Here is an 18,250-nt window from a genome sequence, read left to right as displayed (position 1 = left end):
TTACCAGCTGGGAGTCACACCCGCAACCCAACGGTTTTATCTTATTGTTAAATGTCAAGTGCAGGGTCATCAGTCATGTTGAAGACATTTCTCTTGCTCTTTTAAGAAAAACAAAAAACACAAGGAGTCATTCCTGCAATTCTTTCCAGTGTCTCTCGGGTCTGCTCCTGGGCCTCCTCCAGATGTTTGGAGCATGAAGGAAAGGCCCTCATAGTTTGGTTAATGTGTTGTCAATCTGAAGCTCGTAACCACAGAAGAAGTCAGGAAAATAAAACTCATTGCTTGTACTTCTAACTACAGGACATGGATTTCCTGGCGCGGGTGCAGCGAGGTGTGTTGCCCTGAGGCAATACTTTTTAAGAAACACTTAAACCTCATTCAAACATAAGAGGGTGGCGCCACCAGGAGCAGGAGGGCTTTTCACTATTTCCTATTCTGCTTCCAATCATTAATGGAGACTAACCACAAACTAGCCACAGTAGAAACAACCCAAATATTTAATGTTTACGTTTGAAAAACATAAAATGACCGTTAGTTTTCCAATAAAGCTTGAAGCTAGTCCTCTTGAAATGGACCTAGTTTATGCTGAAGCATTTTTAGTAGCTCAACAATTTAACTTTTGTGCACCAACAAGCCAAATATATTTCAAAAATACAAAAACTTAATTTGAAGGTTTAAAAGGGGGAGCTAGCTAGGTAAAAAGCTAATAAGCTAGCTCAGTTTGTGGTAACTTTTAGAAAGGGGGAGCTAGCTAGGGAAAAAGCTAATAAGCTAGCTCAGTTTGTGGTGACTTTTAGAAAGGGGAGCTAGCTAGGGAAAAAGCTAATAAGCTAGCTCAGTTTGTGGTAACTTTTAGAAAAGGGGAGCTAGCTAGGGGAAAAGCTAATAAGCTAGCTCAGTTTGTGGTAACTTTTAGAAAGGGGGAGCTAGCTAGGGGAAAAGCTAATAAGCTAGCTCAGTTTGTGGTAACTTTTAGAAAAGGGGAGCTAGCTAGGGGAAAAGCTAATAAGCTAGCTCAGTTTGTGGTAACTTTTAGAAAGGGGGAGCTAGCTAGGGGAAAAGCTAATAAGCTAGCTCAGTTTGTGGTAACTTTTAGAAAGGGGGAGCTAGCTAGGGGAAAAGCTAATAAGCTAGCTCAGTTTGTGGTAACTTTTAGAAAAGGGGAGCTAGCTAGGGGAAAAGCTAATAAGCTAGCTCAGTTTGTGGTAACTTTTAGAAAGGGGGAGCTAGCTAGGGAAAAAGCTAATAAGCTAGCTCAGTTTGAGGTAACTTTTAGAAAGGGGGAGCTAGCTAGGGAAAAAGCTAATAAGCTAGCTCAGTTTGTGGTAACTTTTAGAAAGGGGGAGCTAGCTAGGGAAAAAGCTAATAAGCTAGCTCAGTTTGTGGTAACTTTTAGAAAGGGGGAGCTAGCTAGGGAAAAAGCTAATAAGCTAGCTCAGTTTGTGGTAACTTTTAGAAAGGGGGAGCTAGCTAGGGAAAAAGATAATAAGCTAGCTCAGTTTGTGGTAACTTTTAGAAAGGGGGAGCTAGCTAGGGAAAAGCTAATAAGCTAGCTCAGTTTGTGGTAACTTTTAGAAAGGGGGAGCTAGCTAGGGAAAAAGCTAATAAGCTAGCTCAGTTTGTGTTAACTTTTAGAATGGGTGAGCTAGCTAGGGAAAAAGCTAATAAGCTAGCTCAGTTTGTGGTAACTTTTAGAAAGGGGTAAACTCTACTAACCCTGCAACAGATGAATATAGCACAATAAGTTTTTATGGCGTTGTAAATACATGTACATCATTTATAAATGTAGTTACAAGTGTAAGATTTGATTAAATCTCTTTAAAAACTTTGAGCTAGCATCGTGTCCACCGAAAAAGTCAAGTGACGTCACCGAAAGTGAAAATGACCATATAAGGACGCTGACACCAACGGGAGGAATTTGTTCCGTTCCGGTTCAACTTTCGGAGACCAAAAAAATACAAATATTTTTGTTGTAAAAGTTATTTATTTATCAGCGTCCAGAAGGCACCGTGGAACTGGTGCTGGTGAAGTCCGTGCGTGTGTGAGTTAGTGGCGAGGGGAGAAGGGAAAAAAGAAAAAAAAAAAAGGAGGAAGCAGTTCCGCCCTCCAGATCTGTCGAGCAGAATCCACGACCGGGGGGAAGAAGAAGAAGAGGCGACTGGACACTTCTTGGGCTGAATCCACCTTTTTTTTAAGAACCGATCGATCCACTCGTTTGGATCAAAGCTTCGGTTGGACAGAGGCGTGAAGCTGCAGTCCAGGAACAATCCTCCGCCGACATTAGACGCAACAGGCGGAGTTCTTCTTCTTCTTCTTCTTCAGGGATTTTTTCTGTTAAAAAAAAAAGTAGCTTCTGATCCTGACCCGGGAAGATCGAGCGTCTGACCCGGTAAAGCTTCTCACCCGGACCCGACACCATGAGCGCAGACGAGGAGAGATTCAAACTGGTGGTGGTGGGCGGCGGAGGAGTGGGCAAGAGCGCGCTGACCATCCAGTTCATCCAGGTACTGTTTCTGTGGCTGGAGGCCTGTGTGGACCCTCTTGACTGCCAGCACGTTCCTCCATGACACACCTTAGATCTGAACTTTGACTGGTTTTAAGTTGACTCTCGCTCGAGGAAGAGACGGTGAAACGTATGAATTGTGAAGACTCGTTTGTTACTCTAAAGTTTGTAGGAGGAAAAAAAACGACTAGTTTGCTCATAGACTTTAGAGCAGAACTGGGAAAAGTCAAATCATGATCATCTATAATATCTTTGTTTTTAGTTTTATTATTCACTTCAAAATAATACAGAACCATAACAACAATAACAAACAAACCGTTTTCCTCTTTTTTTTTTTAATTTGTCGTTTTAGTGAGTATTAATTTTTCCCCAAAATAATTTTGAAAGAAATTGCAGAAATATCTAGAAATTCATGCTTTATGCCTATTATCACTCTTCATCACTTACATCACTTACATCAAGCGATCTTACATCAGTGATCTGATCCAGCCTTACACCCCAGCTCGGGCTCTGAGGTCTGTGGATCAGAATCTGCTGATGGTTCCTCGCACACGGTTCAGGACCAGAGGAAAGAAATCCTTCCAGGCTGTTGCTCCTGAGCTTTGGAACGATCTTCCTCTCCCTCTATGTTTGATGATCTATTGACTCTTTTAAGAAATATCTTAATACGGTTCTATTTGTTCAGGCTTTTCCTTGATTTTCTGGAACTCCTGTTGTGTTATCAGGTTTATCTTGACCTTTAAAGTATATACTTTATTGTTATATTGTTTAAGCGCTTTGTGACCCTGGTCTGGAAAAGCGTTATACAAATAAAAATTACTTACTTACTTACTTATTATCAACTTTCATATGGTAGTTATAGATGGTCTGAAGTTTCATAAAGCAGTGTCCCTATTTTTAGATCCCACTAGATGGCGGTCTCTGCACTATTTTCCCTTTGTTTTAAACAACTGTTTTTAAAGAAACATCACATCATTTGGCGCCACCTACTGATCTCTAAACAACATGACACTGCTTCATGAAGCTTCATCAGACCACCGGTAGTTGCAATACAATGGGAGCTTTGTTATAGTATGTCATGGCACTCTATTTTTTCTGTAGTTTTATTTCTAGGTAGGTAGAACTTTATTGAACCCTCAGGATGTCACCTTCGGGAAATTGTTGTTTTCCAAATTATCCACAGCAATTTTTCATAAATTTTTCTATTTGCATGTTGACCCCTTACAACAGTCACAGTATATAATATGAGTGGTTGAAAAATGTTGACATCGCGATATTCTTTCCCATGATACTGTATCGTATTTGACCGCACTGTATTGGTTATCTAAAAAAAATGATCTCTTATTTGTATTTATGTGGCCCCCGTGAGGTCAAAGCATGATCATGTAGTAATTCCGCTAATATTTTACTGACAATATTATTGTTTTTATTTTTATCATTAATTTCACACCCTAACTTAAAATTATAACATTTTTTGGGCTTGCCAATCATATTTTATGCTATGTATGTGTATGTGTAACAATAGTTTTTGGGTTTATAGTTCATTATGTGTGTAAAATAATTAATTTTGTTTTTACATTGTTCTGCTGCAATCAAACTTCCAGCCACTAGATGCCGGCAGTCTTTACGTCCTCCGAAGCTAAATCATCCTTGAAATACCGCAAGATCACTGCAATAACGTTCTACCTACCTACCAATGACTGAGGACAAGAGGATACAGTTTACTCTGCTTTAAACGCTGTTTGGACATATTTTGATTTCAAAACAAATGAAAATAAGTTACGACTTCTTCGTCAGTCATGTAGTCTGTAAATTCCCCAACGTCAGAGTTGGAGAATACTACAAATATATCCTTGTTCCTTCAGTATCGTAATTTATTGTATTGTGATACATATAATATCACCAGATTCTTGCCGATACACACTCCTAGTATATAATGTGGTCCCTGAGGAAACGTGGGTAACCAATCCTGTTCTTTAGAGTCGTAAAGCAGAGCATCAGTTCAAATCTGTTGCTTGGATACGTCGTATAAAAAAAACTGTATCCCCACTGTATCCTGACATCACCACCTGACTGTACGTCTGATGAAAGTTTCACAAGGTTTTTTTAATCCGTTGCCATCAAGTTCCAGACGAATGTTTGGCAGACGGATCCCGACAGGATTGGGCAACAATGCCAGTCATTCTGTTTTTAGATTCCTGTGGTTATGAGTTTGTCGTCCAAGAAAAAAAACAAACTGCCCTAAAACTTTACTCTCTATTAATAGTAGGACTTGTGTACCTTCAAATTCTCTCCATTAATGAATCATCATATTGGCAGTTAAGATGAAACCAACTGTGCCAATAATCTTCATTTATACACCAGATATTCAGTAGGTTTGGTAACCTTGATGTCTGCGTAAAGAGCTGTTTTTGTCATTTCTGTGTTTGATAGTAACTTTCCTGTGGACTCGTACCAGTCCTGATTAGAAGTGATCAATAACTTCCGCTCCCTGTGGTTATTTTAGATCGACTCGGTGCAACATGACTCACAAAAATCAATTTTAATGTCATTATCTTGTCTGTATATTGCTAACTTTTCCTCACACGGATCCAAACCAATTACTTTAAGCTTAATAACAACTCAATTAGTTCATTAATTCTTGAGTTTAAATTTACTTTTCATGTGAAAACCATTGCAAATAAAAAAAACAAACCCACAAAGAAACGGAAACAAAAACTAAAAAAATAGTTTTTCTGTGTACTCCTTTACAGTTCAGGGGTAAACAATGCATTCTTCAGAACAGTTTAAGTAGTCTTATTTTAGACTAAACCTTGTGATACAGCAGTTATTTCATTATATTAAATATACTTTATGAGTTGCATTCCACATTTTTGGAAATCACTTCGATGCTGCTTGGACACATCATATGAAACTGGTTCATTATTTAAGGCTGTTAAATGGTTTAAAATGTTTCACATGTGAGTCTTTTGTCTGTACTTATGAATATATATTCTTTACATCTGTGACTATTATACTTCCTTGTTTGTTTCCTAATCCAGACTCAGAATATAGTATATTTTAGGATTTCAAATGGGAATAATAAAGTAAATACTGTTGAAGACGTTGAGTATTTATCTTAACACTAACTTAATCCAAACATTCCAAATATAAAATATAATCCATGCTAGTTTTCAATGATCGACAAGAGCTCTATGTGATGTCATATATTCTTGTCTTTCAGTCCTACTTCGTGTCAGACTATGACCCCACCATCGAGGACTCCTACACAAAAATCTGCACCGTGGACGGGAAGGAGACCCGGCTGGACAGTAAGACTCTGACACGCATATGTTTTCGGTCTCGTTGGACTGCAGGGTGTGTGTGTGTGTGTGCAGGCTGTGCTGAGATCATGAGGGTGTGTTTCACTGTGATGTGACATGACACAGGCAGCGTGTTTGCTCTCGGGATGTTTCATCATTCCCTTGTTAGGACTTGAACTTGGCTGCTGCTGGTTTCCTGTCGCACGCCGAGCGTCGCTTTGACGAACCAGAGGCAGATATCTTGTTGCGAGTCGATGAGTTTGTCGGAAAAAGTCTTGACCTCAGAGTCAGAAACCGAAACAAAGACATCATTGACGACCAAAGTGAAGTTTAGTTGCTTAATTTTACACTAGACGGTGAACTTGGTTGTGTCAGTATGTTTTAGTGTATATTTATTGTACTGTTTCAACAATGAAACAAAAACATTCTATATAGATTTGCCAGTATATAGTAAGTAAGTAAGTAAGTAATTTTTATTTGTATAGTGTTTTTCCAAACCAGGGTCACAAAGCGCTTAAACAATAAAAAACAATATTCAATAAAGTATATATTTTAAATATCAAGATAAAACTGATAACACAACAGTACAACAATATACAGCGGTATATGTTTTTATGAATGTATACAAACCGCACCTGTCAATAATAAGTGTCTGCGTAGTGTGCAGAAAATGTAATCAAATAAATGCTCTTTTAACAGTCAGTTTTCACAGTTTCCTTGATTTTCTGGAACTCCTGTTGTGTTATCAGTTTTATCTTGCCCTTTAAAGTATATACTTTATTGAATATTGTTTTGATTGTTTAAGCACTTTGTGACCCTGGTCTGGAAAAGCACTATACAAATAACTTACTTACTTACTCACAGCAGTGAAACTAGATTTCTTTAAAATCCTACCAGAAATGTTATTGTCAAGTTTGATACACATACTTGTTATACCTCTAATGGCTTTTTTTCAACTTTTTACATTGAGTTAGTTCTTTACGCTGCCGTCTCACCATTTCTCACCATCAATGCATTGATGCCAAACTAACGTGCGGTGTCAATACTTCCTGTTATATATATATATATATATATATATATATATATATATATATATATAGTGGTAAATGCCGCCACCTATTGTTCCAGAAAACCTGTTTTTCGCAGTACCTGCTATTGCTATTCCTGGATGCTCCGTTAATGTTTAAACTTCCGTATATCAGCAGCACCATTGTATTTGCCACAGGGTTCAAACTGTTTGAAAAAAACATCGATGTAGCCATTAAAGAAGGGTAACATTAATTTGGTCACACAAATGGGACGCATTATAAAGATAAAAAATAATAGAAATAATATCCCAAACTGAATCCATCAATCCAATCAATGGTGGCCTTTTGGGTGTTTTTATATAAGTCTTGAAAAGCTGTGGTAGTAAAAGCTTATTTCAAATAGGGATAAGAAAATATCGACGTGATGATATATAGCGATGTTTTAAGATACTGTATCGATAGTCTACAGCACCGTATCGATATTTATAAAAAAACAACCTTTGAAATAACATTTTAATTCAAGTTATTTTATGGTTTATATTTCTATAATGTATGTTTTAAAGACAACCATTCAATGTTTAATTTAACAATTAACATTCAAAATATTCAGGGGGTTCATTCATTTGTGTTGTGCAATTCAACGCCTGGCCACTAGTGGGCACGTAGGAAATAATGAAATATTGCCAAAGTCGCAACAAAACCATAGAAATGGCAGCAATGAGTGAACAAGTGAAGACAAACCAGGCTCCAGCCGCTTTTAAAACTGATTTTTGGACGCATTTTGGCTTTAAAACAAAGAAAAAAAATTAGGTGATACACCTGACAGGGGTTATCTGTTCGAGTGAGAGGAAAAGTTTTTAAAAAAAGACGATAATCAGGGGATGAATGGATGAAGAGTGAAGTGCTACGAGTGAGGACGACCAAGGTTAGAATAGAAGAGATAAATATTGTTTGTTTATAAACTTTAGCAGAGTAATATGTGTCTCACAAGTCTGTCCAGAATTTAAACAGCAGGTAAAAAAAATGAAGAATGTTTTTTGATAGAATTGGGGTTTCTTATCAGCCACAGTTCACTCCCTCAGCCCAAAACTATGCAGTAAGGTGTGTCCCGAGACACGATCGGAATGTGTGTATCCCACCTACGACTTAATGAATTGAAACGTTCTCCTCTATATTAAAACATTCTTATTGTGCTTGTCACTCCCAACACACGTATGTTCTCGTCACAGTCCTGGACACGGCGGGCCAGGAGGAGTTCGGTGCCATGAGGGAGCAGTACATGCGCTCGGGGGAAGGATTCCTGCTGGTGTTTGCACTCAACGACCGGGGAAGGTATGAGTTGAAATAGAAAATAAATAAATTGCATAAACGACAAACATACACATCATAAAAAATACATGTCACCATAATGCTGAGTCTGCAGGAGCTCTCAGCTACAACGTGTTAACATTAACAGTTAGTGTTTGACACATTTCCACTAGTTTACAGGTGAATTATTTTGAGTAAACTTGATCGAAACAAGATCTCTTGACCTTAATCATATTTTAGAAGAAAACCAGCCTTTTTCTTTTAATAAAAGCCTTTCAGTTAACAGTAATAACTGATAATAACAGATATTAAGTTATGTGTTTCCTTCTGTGTTGCCTGATAAAAAATGCAGTGTGAACGATACTGTTCCCCGACCCAGTGGACCAGAGTTTTTAATAATGGATACGAATGTAAATGCTCTTTAATGCTTCACTTGATCAAAGGAAATTGCATTAAGAGCTGCCAAGAGGTTGTGAAGTTGTTGACGGATGAATCGTTTTAATAGCATCATTATTATTGTACACATGTGCTGCAAGTTCAGTGTTTCATTCTTGAAATAAAGTTGTGTTTCCGCTTGTTCCAACACTGTTAAAATCTTCAGGCTGAAATAAACTAATAATTAAATTTTTAAAAATGCACTTCATGGGGAAATTAAAATTAAAAAACAAAGAATTATAAAAAATCCTAAATAAAATATTATTTGATAAATTAAACTTTTATTTATTTTAACTTTAATCATTTTAAGATTATGTCAACATTGTTAACTGAAAAAAGAAAAAAGGAAATGTGGTTTTGTTTAATTCGATGACGTGATGTCTTTCGCAGCTACCATGAAGTCCAGAAGTTTCACACCCAGATCCTCAGAGTGAAGGACCGGGACGACTTCCCCATGCTGCTGGTGGGAAACAAGTCCGACCTGGAGCAGCAGAGAGTGGTAAACCAGGGTTTTTGTCCCAAATTTTCACTTTAGTGAATATAAATAGCATTATATAAATATTGTCACCATTAAAATGTGCTTTAATTCTAAATATAAAATGAATGGAGGCTCTTAGAAGAATAGTTTGGTTCGGGAAGTAAAGGATTAATAATCATAACATTCCCAATTAATGAACGGATAAAAATGTAGTAACACAACAACACTCATGCATATGGAAGTATATTAGTACCATCAAAATGTTTAATTGTTGAATTTAACCTTTCAACTATTTTTTTCATTGCATTTAATTATTTTTTGCGATAATTGAATCAATTTTTTTTATATTGAATGGTTGAATTTTATATAATTTAATTTAAAATGTCTAAACATGAATTATTTATATTTTTACACTTAGAGTTCGCTGTTCTTATTCCAATAATTACAAATCTTATCTTCTAAATTCAATGTTTTAATTTGTAGCATTTTAAATTTGTTCATTCGTTGTATTTAAAAGGCTCTGGAATAAAATATTTTGAATTTAGATGATGATCACGATGTGTAAAAAGGAAATTATTTAGTTTTTTAAAGTGGTTTAACTCATTAAAAAATAACATTCTAATTTTTTCATCTTTAAATTATTGAAATGAATTAATACATTAAACAAATTCAAACTTTCAATATACAAATTATTAGATTTCATTGTATAATAACAAATAAAAAACAACAGCATTTTAATAAAAAAGCTCAAAGTGTCAACACCTACATGTTTAGATTCAGAATTCAACAAATGCACACAACAAAGCAGAGAACATTGTTCATGTTTGGTCGGCAGATCTCCAGGGAAGACGCTCTGGGGTTTGCCAGAGAGAACAAGATCTCCTACATGGAAGCGTCGGCTAAGAACCGCTACAATGTGGACGAATGCTTTCAGGAGCTGGTGCAGATTATCAGGTGTGGGATTACTGCGGTGCTGGTGCAGTAGCAGCAGCAGAAGCCTGGATTAACAAGGGTTTGTTTCTTCTCTGCATCCACAGACGGTTTCAGGAGAGCGAGTGTCCTCCCCCTCCAGCTCATCACACTGGGAAGAAGAAGAGTGGTGGCTGTCCCTGTGTCCTCCTCTGAGCGCCGTCGCCATGGAAACCAAAGCCCTGTCCTTCTACAGCTTGTCCAAAAAAAATGTATGAGTGTGTGTGTGTGTGTGGTTTTGTGCGACGAGAGAGGGAATGATGGAAATAAGGATCATCGTTTTTTCTCCTCGGAATGGTTTCATTTGCACTTTCACCCGAACCTCTGAATCAGCCTTTTTTTCTTTTTTTTTAGGATTCAAAGAGATTATATTTACATTAAAAAAAAAAAGTGGTCTTATAATCATTGTCGCATACAATCAGGCTGCTTTCAGGGGAAAAGAATGCAGGTACAGCCCGGTTTTACATAAATCTACATTTCACTATGTCCTGGTTATCGTTAGTTCTGCTGAACACTCCTGTAGTGCCCCTCGCTGGCCGGCAGGGGTCGACACGCAGCAGTATTTTATAAAAGGGGGAAATTAAGCAGGACATCAAAGTCTTAACTACAATCCGCAATATTCAGCTCCGACACAGCAGTGTTTAAAATGATTTTGTTTGCACATTTTAATGCTTCATTGGTGGTACTTTTTTTTATAAAACAAAAAGATGGAAAAAAAAAACATGTAAATATTTGTTGGACTTTAACAGCCGTGCAGATGTTTTAACCAGCGTTGTCTTACATGTTGGAATGATTTTTCCAGCTTCTTGTCGTCGCTCAACTTGGATGAAGTGTTTGTGTTTTGCTTCTGCGCACGTGTCATCCGATCGTGCGAGAAGAAGGTTCGATGTCTTAAATCCAGCGTAGCAATGTTTAGAATAAATCAAGATATACCATTTTCTGCAGGCGTTATTAGGGTTTATCGCCGAGTCATCATTTCATGTCACCAAATCAACTTGACTGTTTGTAATCTTCGCACCACTTGATACCACATGTATACGTGCCTTGACTGTGACATCACTACAGTAGTAACATCCCATTCTCACGATCATGGACCTCATCGGCTCTCGCGTTATTTCTCATTTATTTTTTCCTTTTAACATTTCAATATTATTGGCTGTTTTATTTTATGTGTATTTTTTACTTTTTTTCTCATAATCTGTTTTATACCCAATTGAAAAGGACAAAAAAAACCTTGAATTAAACATTTACGCGATACACACCTGATTCTTCATGATTTTGCCTGAGAGTCTCATAAGAAAGGACCTATACATTGAATCCTACATTATTATTTCCCCTTAGCCATTGGAATGTGTATATTTATATCCATTTAAATGTATTACAATATAATCTATATATTTCCTTTTTTTTTCCTGTCATGTTTCTATTCCAAGTCACATTTTGTATTACATAAATATGGCACTCCTGGCATTCCATAGAACATGACAAGACAGATGCTTTCTTTAACCCCTAAATGATCATGAGTGCCTCACCTTTGACAAACACTTGCTCCAAATAAAAAGTGCCTGAATGAGCAAAATTCAGGCATGAACACACGTGTCGGTTCAACAAGTGATTCATGCGTTTGTGTAAAAATGTGAAATAAAGTAGCAAATTATTGCAAAAAGTGAGAAAAAAAATGATGCACTTTCTCTTATGTGGACATTTCAAATTGATGAATGGTTTTATACTGTAACTGTTTACTATTAATGGAAATTAAACATCTTTCTGAATAAAAAAAAGTTATACAGTAAAATAAAAAAATAATCTCACCTTAAAAAAAGGTTTTTGAGCCGAATATGATAAGCTCACACCCACTATTTTTTTGCCAATATCTTAGAATTATCCTTCACATCATGATGCTCTAAAATAAGTGCAAAAGCAAAATAAATAAATGTACAATTAACATCGAAATATTCACATGTTTGTTCATTTATGTTTTGCATTTAAACTTCTGGCCACTAGATGGCAGCAGTCATCATGTCCTCCGACACTAAAGGGATTATGAAATCCTGAACGAGTCTGGTATGACTGAGGACAAGAGGATACAGTTGATTCAAGAGGATACAGTTGATTCCAGCAGCTTTTAAAGGTGATGTTAGGACATATGTTGGTTTTAGAACAAATGCAGGCAGTTGCAACTTCATCAAGAGTCATGTGACACGTCATTACTACAAATATGTCCTTGTTCCTTCAGTATCTTTCACATACAATATGCCACAATATACAATATTATATCGTTCCTCATGTATTGTGATACTTAATCGTATCGTCAACTTTCTTGCCAATACACAACACTAATACATATTTACATTTATTAACGAAGCAGGAAAAATAATATTTAAAAGGATAAAACAAAGACGGCACAAGAGAGCAGATGAAAATAGGTCTGGCAGTAAATTTATCTTGGTACAAACATACACATAGGGTCGATCTACTTATGTCCCATGTGTTCCAGAATTAGTTTTTGGGAATCTCTGTAGAATATTGAACTGATATTATAATAATAATTATTTTTCTAAATATCTTTGTAATATTCAAGGTTTGTTTTTCATCGCCTCACTTATTATTGGGCCAAATATTGTGCTAAATAATAAATCTTATAATCACGTTTATTTACTTCAAACTTAAAGAGTGACACATTTTAGTACATTGGTGTAAAAAAACAATATTTTACCACCAAGTCTGTGGTCAAACAGTCTAAAGGTATTTAGACTGTAATTATTAAAAATAATATTATTTTCACTTTATTTCTTGCTTTCGCTGAAGAATCGGTGAAATCCTGACCTTAGATGACTTGTAAGTGATCGAAACTTCACCTCCAGGCTGCCGCTCTGAACAAGACCAAACACGGATCGAACCTCCTAAATGTTTATTTTCTGATCCACTCGTCTTGAGGTGCTATCTGAGTCAGCGAGAGAGACAGGCTGTCAGACAGGTTCACACAGGAACCTCCCTCCTTCAGGTATGCAGACGGACAGGTTTGAAACTAGACCTTCCTTCTGGGAGCGACGACTCTCCCTGACGTCTCCACTCGAAACTTGTCCACACCGTGTTAGTTTAAGGAGTTGTTTTTTTTGGAAACAAACCATCTCAGGTCCTGACCGACGTGGGTTAGACGTGCTCAGGTGAGAGAGAGAGACTTCGGTACACAGGTGAGTTACGGAACGCTCGTGACTCTCCAGGCCTCGGTGAAAAACCTGTCTGTTGTGAATCTGTGTTTGTGTGCAGCTCGGGCCTCGATGGCAGTCTTGTCAGCGGGATGGGTTTCTTTTCTGTCCCTGCTGCAGCTGGTCCACTTCTGCGTCACCCACAGACTCCCGGCAGGTAGACCACACCTCCCACACACCCCCATCAGCTCCCCACCAACACTAACACTAATTATATGGTTAAATAAAAAAAATATATATAATGGTTTATCAATAATTGTGTACAAGCCAAAGACAGAAAACCTTTATTCAAATGAGAATACATGTTGAAGAGTGAAAGCAGAAGGTAGTTAAATAAAAGAAGAAAAAAAAGGCTCCATTAAGAATCAGACACTCTGGGGAATTATTCATTCATTTTCAGTTGCTGTTTGTTGCCGGGTAACTGTTCCATCCCATGTTTCAGCCTCTGTATTTTACATCTAACCCTGCAATTTGTGTATTTCCTGAAAAAAAAAAAAAGAAAAGGAGAAAGAATAAATAGAAGAATCACATGAATGTTCGTTGGAATTCAAATAGTAATAAATTGTGATATAGTTTCATGTAATTGGATGAATAAGTGGTGTCTTTATTATTCAAATGGTGTAAATATGTATCATAAAATAATCGTAAAAAGCCTGTGTTTTTGCTGTAAATACCTTAAAATATATCCATAACTCATGGCTCTCTTTTTATTAGATGCATTTGTCTAGTCATTTTTCTTTATTGTAAAAAATAAAGATAGAGATTCAATTTTTAACTAACTATATAATAGTAATAATAATTTCTGAATAAAGTAGTTACCAAAATAAGACAGTAACCACAACGAAAAATATTTGGAAAACACAATTACTAACAAAACAACATTTTTAATTCTAAATATAAATATCAACTGTCATTTCTAGCAGTCGTTTGTTGTGTCATTTTGAGGGAATGCTCTGTATTTGCTAGCAGATGTAATGAAAAACATAGTTCTGAATCTGTGACGTCTACACAACACACCTGCCTATATGTGTGCAGGAGACACGCTGCTGGTGGACGGAGAGAAAGCGTCCTCCTTCCTGTCCCGCTCGCTGCTCTACAACAGCTGGGACTTCGAGGTGGTGGTGCCTGATAACCTGGAGAGGGAGTGTGTGGAGGAGACCTGCAGCTACGAGGAGGCCAGGGAGGTGTTCGAGGACGATGCAAAAACGGTAACCACGGCAACAACCCCGAGCACCCGTGTTGTTAAAGTTTAACATGGTCTGATTCTCTTTTGTCGTTGTAGCAAGTATTTTGGAAAGATTACATCAACAGCCAAGGTGAGAAGCCAAATATATCTAATAAGGTTTATTATTTATTGCATTAAAAGTCAAGTTTGTTGGAAAAAAACATCTCACATAATTTAAATAAAATGGAAGTAAACAAGTCAACTTGTGACGTTGAAATAAAACAAATGTTTTGATGTATTCTGGTTGTTGTTACCAGTGAACTCTCCCAAAGTGGACGTCTCAGGGCTGGTCGCTGGGCTCTTAGCTCTGCTTGGATGTGCTGCCATCGCCACAGTGGTGGGAATCTACTTCTACAAGGCCAAGCAGAAGAACAACAGACGACCAGCGCAGTAAGTTGGATGGATGGATGGATGGATGGATGGATGGATGGATGGATGGATGGATGGATGGATGGATGGATGGATGGATGGATGGATGGATGGATGGATGGATGGATGGATGGATGGATGGATGGATGGATGGATGGATGGATGGATGGATGGATGGATGGATGGGTAAATACATACATGGATGGATGAGTGTATTGATGGATGGATGGATGGATGGATGGATGGATGGATGGATGGATGGATGGATGGATGGATGGATGGATGGATGGATGGATGGATGGATGGATGGATGGATGGATGGATGGATGGATGGGTGGGTGGGTAAATAAATACATGGATGGATGAGTGTATTAATGGATGGATAAGTGGGTGAGTGAATGAATGGATGTATTGTAAGTTGGGTGGGTGAGTGAATCATGGATGTATTGATGGATGGGTGAATGGATGGATGTAATGTTGGGTGGGTGGGTGAATGGATAGATACATTGTAGGATGGGTGGGTGAGTGAATATATGGATGTATTGATGGATGGTTGAATGGATGGATGTAATGTTGGGTGGGTGGGTGGCTGAATGGATATATACATTGTTGGATGGGTGGGTGAGTGAATATGTGGATGTATCGATGGATGGGTGAATGGATGGATGTAATGTTGGGTGGGTGGGTGAATGGATAGATACATTGTTGGATGGGTGGGTGAGTGAATGGATGGATGGGTGTATTGTTGGATGGGTGGGTGGATGAATGCATTGTTGGATGAGTGAATGGGTGAATGTATTGATGGATCGGCTGGTGGGTGAATGGATGGATGTATTGTTGGATGGGTGTGTGGGTGAATAGATAGATGGATGCATTTATATATGCGTGGGTGAGTGAATGGATGGATTTTTTGATGGGTGAGTGGATGGATGAATGGGCAGATTAATTGATGGATGTTAAATGGGTGGATGGATGGATGAATGGGTGAGTGAATTGATGAGTGAGTGCTGGACTCAACACGACTTCATCACAGATTCTGTTCACATGTTTAATGGACAGAAAGGACTGAACGTTCACTCTGTGTCTGCATGAGTTTCATCCAAAGCATACATGGATTAATTATCGTCTGCAGCTGTGTGGAAAATGATGGTTTCAGTTGAGAGCGTGCTGGTCCTCACACACATGTCAGGTCCTCCTCAGTGTGATCCGTGTCTGTTGCCGCAGAGTTCCGGTGAGGCTGGCCCAGGACGGGCTTCCGGCCCCGGAGATGGTGCCCCTCGCAGGGATAATGGCTCCGGCTCTTCCCTCGTACAACGAAGCCCTGACGCGCAGTGGTCAGCACGACGCTCCGCCCCCGCCTTACTCCGGGTGAGTGAACCTGCCGAGGACATGGGAGGAGTCCTCCCCCCCACCTGAACCTCGTCTTTATAAGAGCCCACAATGAAACATGCTTGAATGTGTGGGTGCGTGGCAGGGGGCCCCCGACACAATGAGGCGGTGACATATCTAAACAGGAAACAGACCACTCAGCTGCTCCTGCGTTCAGACGCACGGTGACATCAGGGATGATGACTCAACTCAGACCAAACACAAAAGGACTGTGTTTAATTTATTTCTTGGCCAACGCTGGGGTTATATATGAGGTGCCGTGTGAACAAATGATGTGCAGATAAAACCGAGATGCTGCCGGGAGCCAAACTGAAGGCATATGTGCAGCACAAAAAGGGGATTCATTGACTTTACGTCGTTTTTTTTTATTACGTGTCGTGTTGACAATCATATATTTCCCTCTCCTCTTCTCACACTGACCACAACAAAGCACTCAATTTACAGTATAGCATAACATAGTACAGTATAGTGTACTATTGGCCTGCTGTATTATAGTGATAATGTAATATAATACAGCCTGAAGAGTTCATTATAGCATAGCATAGCAGAGCAACACAGTATATAATAATATAGTATAGTATTCTGTAGTACAGTATATCCTATAGCCTGTCCTGCTGTAACATAAATTAATGGAGTACCATGTATTATATCCTGGACATTTAGTGTAAGCATAGCATAGTGTAGAATAGATAGTACAGTACAGTACAGTACAGTACAGTACAGTAGCGTAGAGTAGGGCACAATACAATACAGTACTCATCTGTCTACAGTACAGACAGTAGAGTAGAGTAGAGTAGAGTAGAGTAGAGTAGAGTAGAGTAGAGTAGACTTCAGTACATAACAGTACAGTACAGACAGTAGCGTAGAGTACAGTACAGTACAGTACAGTACAGTACAGTAGAGTACAGTACAGTACAGTACAGTACAGTACAGTACAGTATAGTACAGTACAGTACAGACAGTCGAGTAGAGTAGAGTAGAGTAGAGTAGACTTCAGTACATAACAGTACAGTACAGACAGTAGAGTACAGTACAGTACAGTACAGTACAGTATATTTCTATATGGTTGAAATTATTTTATATAAGAATCTGGCGATACGATACGTATTAAGGTAGGGGGGGCAACAATACAATATATTGAGATACTGAGGGAACAAGGATATATTTGTGGTATTGCCCGAGTACTTGATTCTGGTGTAGCAGAATTGTTACAAAGTCGTAAAAGATTTACCTAGAATAGAAGATTATAGTACATTAAAGTGTGTCCTATAAATATAATGTATCTTTTTTAATGCAGTTTTTCATTACAGTTTAGTTAACTAGGATACAGTATAATTTCCATTATTTATCGTTAAGTTCTTTCTGTATCGTTTCATATAGTGAGGCAAATATATTACATTTAAGTCTCAAAGAATATTAAAAGACAGGTATTAGGTGTAAAAATACTAGATGAGTATTGTATGTGTAAAGATGATTTCAGTCGCTGTATTTATACATGTATATTTTATTAGTGCAATTATTATTTCATATGATAAGTAAAACATGGTGGCGTGACGGCAGGTGAAACATGTGTGGGTTTTATTTGGCTCACGATATTTAATTCATGTTTTTTTTTTCGTCCTGTGTGTGTGTGTGTGTGTGTGTGTCCTCTGCTTCAATGAACCCTGATGCTGCAACGATTGTTCAAATGTACACTTTGTGTCTCGCACCACAGGGGGGCGCCCTCCGAGCCTGCTGACCCTGGAGAGCAGGAATGAGCTGGCAGAGATTCCTCATCTTATAGTTAAACTGGCTCCTCCTGAAGAAGGAAGAAGAAGAAGAAAAAAAATCTCTACGTTTGTATGAAGCGATGTATTTATGTGTGACATGAAGTGTGTGGACAGTTGTATCAGAGTCCACTGAGTGGTGCAGGTGAGGGTGCGGCACATTCACCATTCTCGGTGGGTTTTATATTAAAAAGGATTTATTTTATGTTTCACTTGATTTTACAATAAATAAAAAAAACATGATTGAAGGTGGATTTGACTGCTGACAG

At 38.1% G+C, this 18,250-nt stretch overlaps 2 protein-coding genes across 3 annotated transcripts; both read left to right on the top strand.

The window, feature by feature from the left end:
• The first annotated feature begins 1,857 nt into the window (after positions 1 to 1,857).
• Positions 1,858 to 11,282, top strand: rras (RAS related). The gene is made up of 6 exons (XM_087808729.1): positions 1,858 to 2,504; positions 5,727 to 5,814; positions 8,063 to 8,165; positions 8,967 to 9,075; positions 9,890 to 10,008; positions 10,092 to 11,282. Exons 1-6 carry the CDS (start codon positions 2,418 to 2,420, stop codon positions 10,177 to 10,179), a joined length of 594 nt encoding a protein of 197 aa, XP_087664855.1. The 5' UTR covers positions 1,858 to 2,417; the 3' UTR covers positions 10,180 to 11,282.
• Positions 11,283 to 13,055: 1,773 nt separating this feature from the next.
• prrg2 (proline rich Gla (G-carboxyglutamic acid) 2) lies at positions 13,056 to 18,229 on the top strand. 2 transcript variants are annotated; one of them, XM_087808727.1, is made up of 7 exons: positions 13,056 to 13,217; positions 13,294 to 13,389; positions 14,268 to 14,440; positions 14,515 to 14,548; positions 14,715 to 14,847; positions 16,051 to 16,194; positions 17,930 to 18,229. In XM_087808727.1, exons 2-7 carry the CDS (start codon positions 13,305 to 13,307, stop codon positions 17,970 to 17,972), a joined length of 612 nt encoding a protein of 203 aa, XP_087664853.1. In that variant the 5' UTR covers positions 13,056 to 13,217; positions 13,294 to 13,304; the 3' UTR covers positions 17,973 to 18,229. The 2 variants fall into 2 exon arrangements, with proteins under 2 accessions (XP_087664853.1, XP_087664854.1); XM_087808728.1 differs by having other exon boundaries at positions 13,060 to 13,190.
• The last annotated feature ends 21 nt before the right edge of the window (positions 18,230 to 18,250 follow it).

This window comes from Callionymus lyra, chromosome 15 (genome assembly GCF_982586985.1).
Source record: "Callionymus lyra chromosome 15, fCalLyr1.hap1.1, whole genome shotgun sequence".
NCBI lineage: Eukaryota > Metazoa > Chordata > Actinopteri > Syngnathiformes > Callionymidae > Callionymus > Callionymus lyra.
This window is presented reverse-complemented; position numbering and strand designations above follow the sequence as displayed.

Coding starts and splice junctions, on each gene's coding strand:
- rras (XM_087808729.1), top strand. CDS start 2,418: ATGAGCGCAGACGAGGAGAGATTCAAACTGGTGGTGGTGGGCGGCGGA. Junction 2,505..5,726: donor TGACCATCCAGTTCATCCAG/GTACTGTTTCTG, acceptor CTTGTCTTTCAG/TCCTACTTCGTGTCAGACTA. Junction 8,166..8,966: donor GCACTCAACGACCGGGGAAG/GTATGAGTTGAA, acceptor TGTCTTTCGCAG/CTACCATGAAGTCCAGAAGT.
- prrg2 (XM_087808727.1), top strand. CDS start 13,305: ATGGCAGTCTTGTCAGCGGGATGGGTTTCTTTTCTGTCCCTGCTGCAG. Junction 13,390..14,267: donor CACCCACAGACTCCCGGCAG/GTAGACCACACC, acceptor ATATGTGTGCAG/GAGACACGCTGCTGGTGGAC. Junction 16,195..17,929: donor CCGCCCCCGCCTTACTCCGG/GTGAGTGAACCT, acceptor CTCGCACCACAG/GGGGGCGCCCTCCGAGCCTG.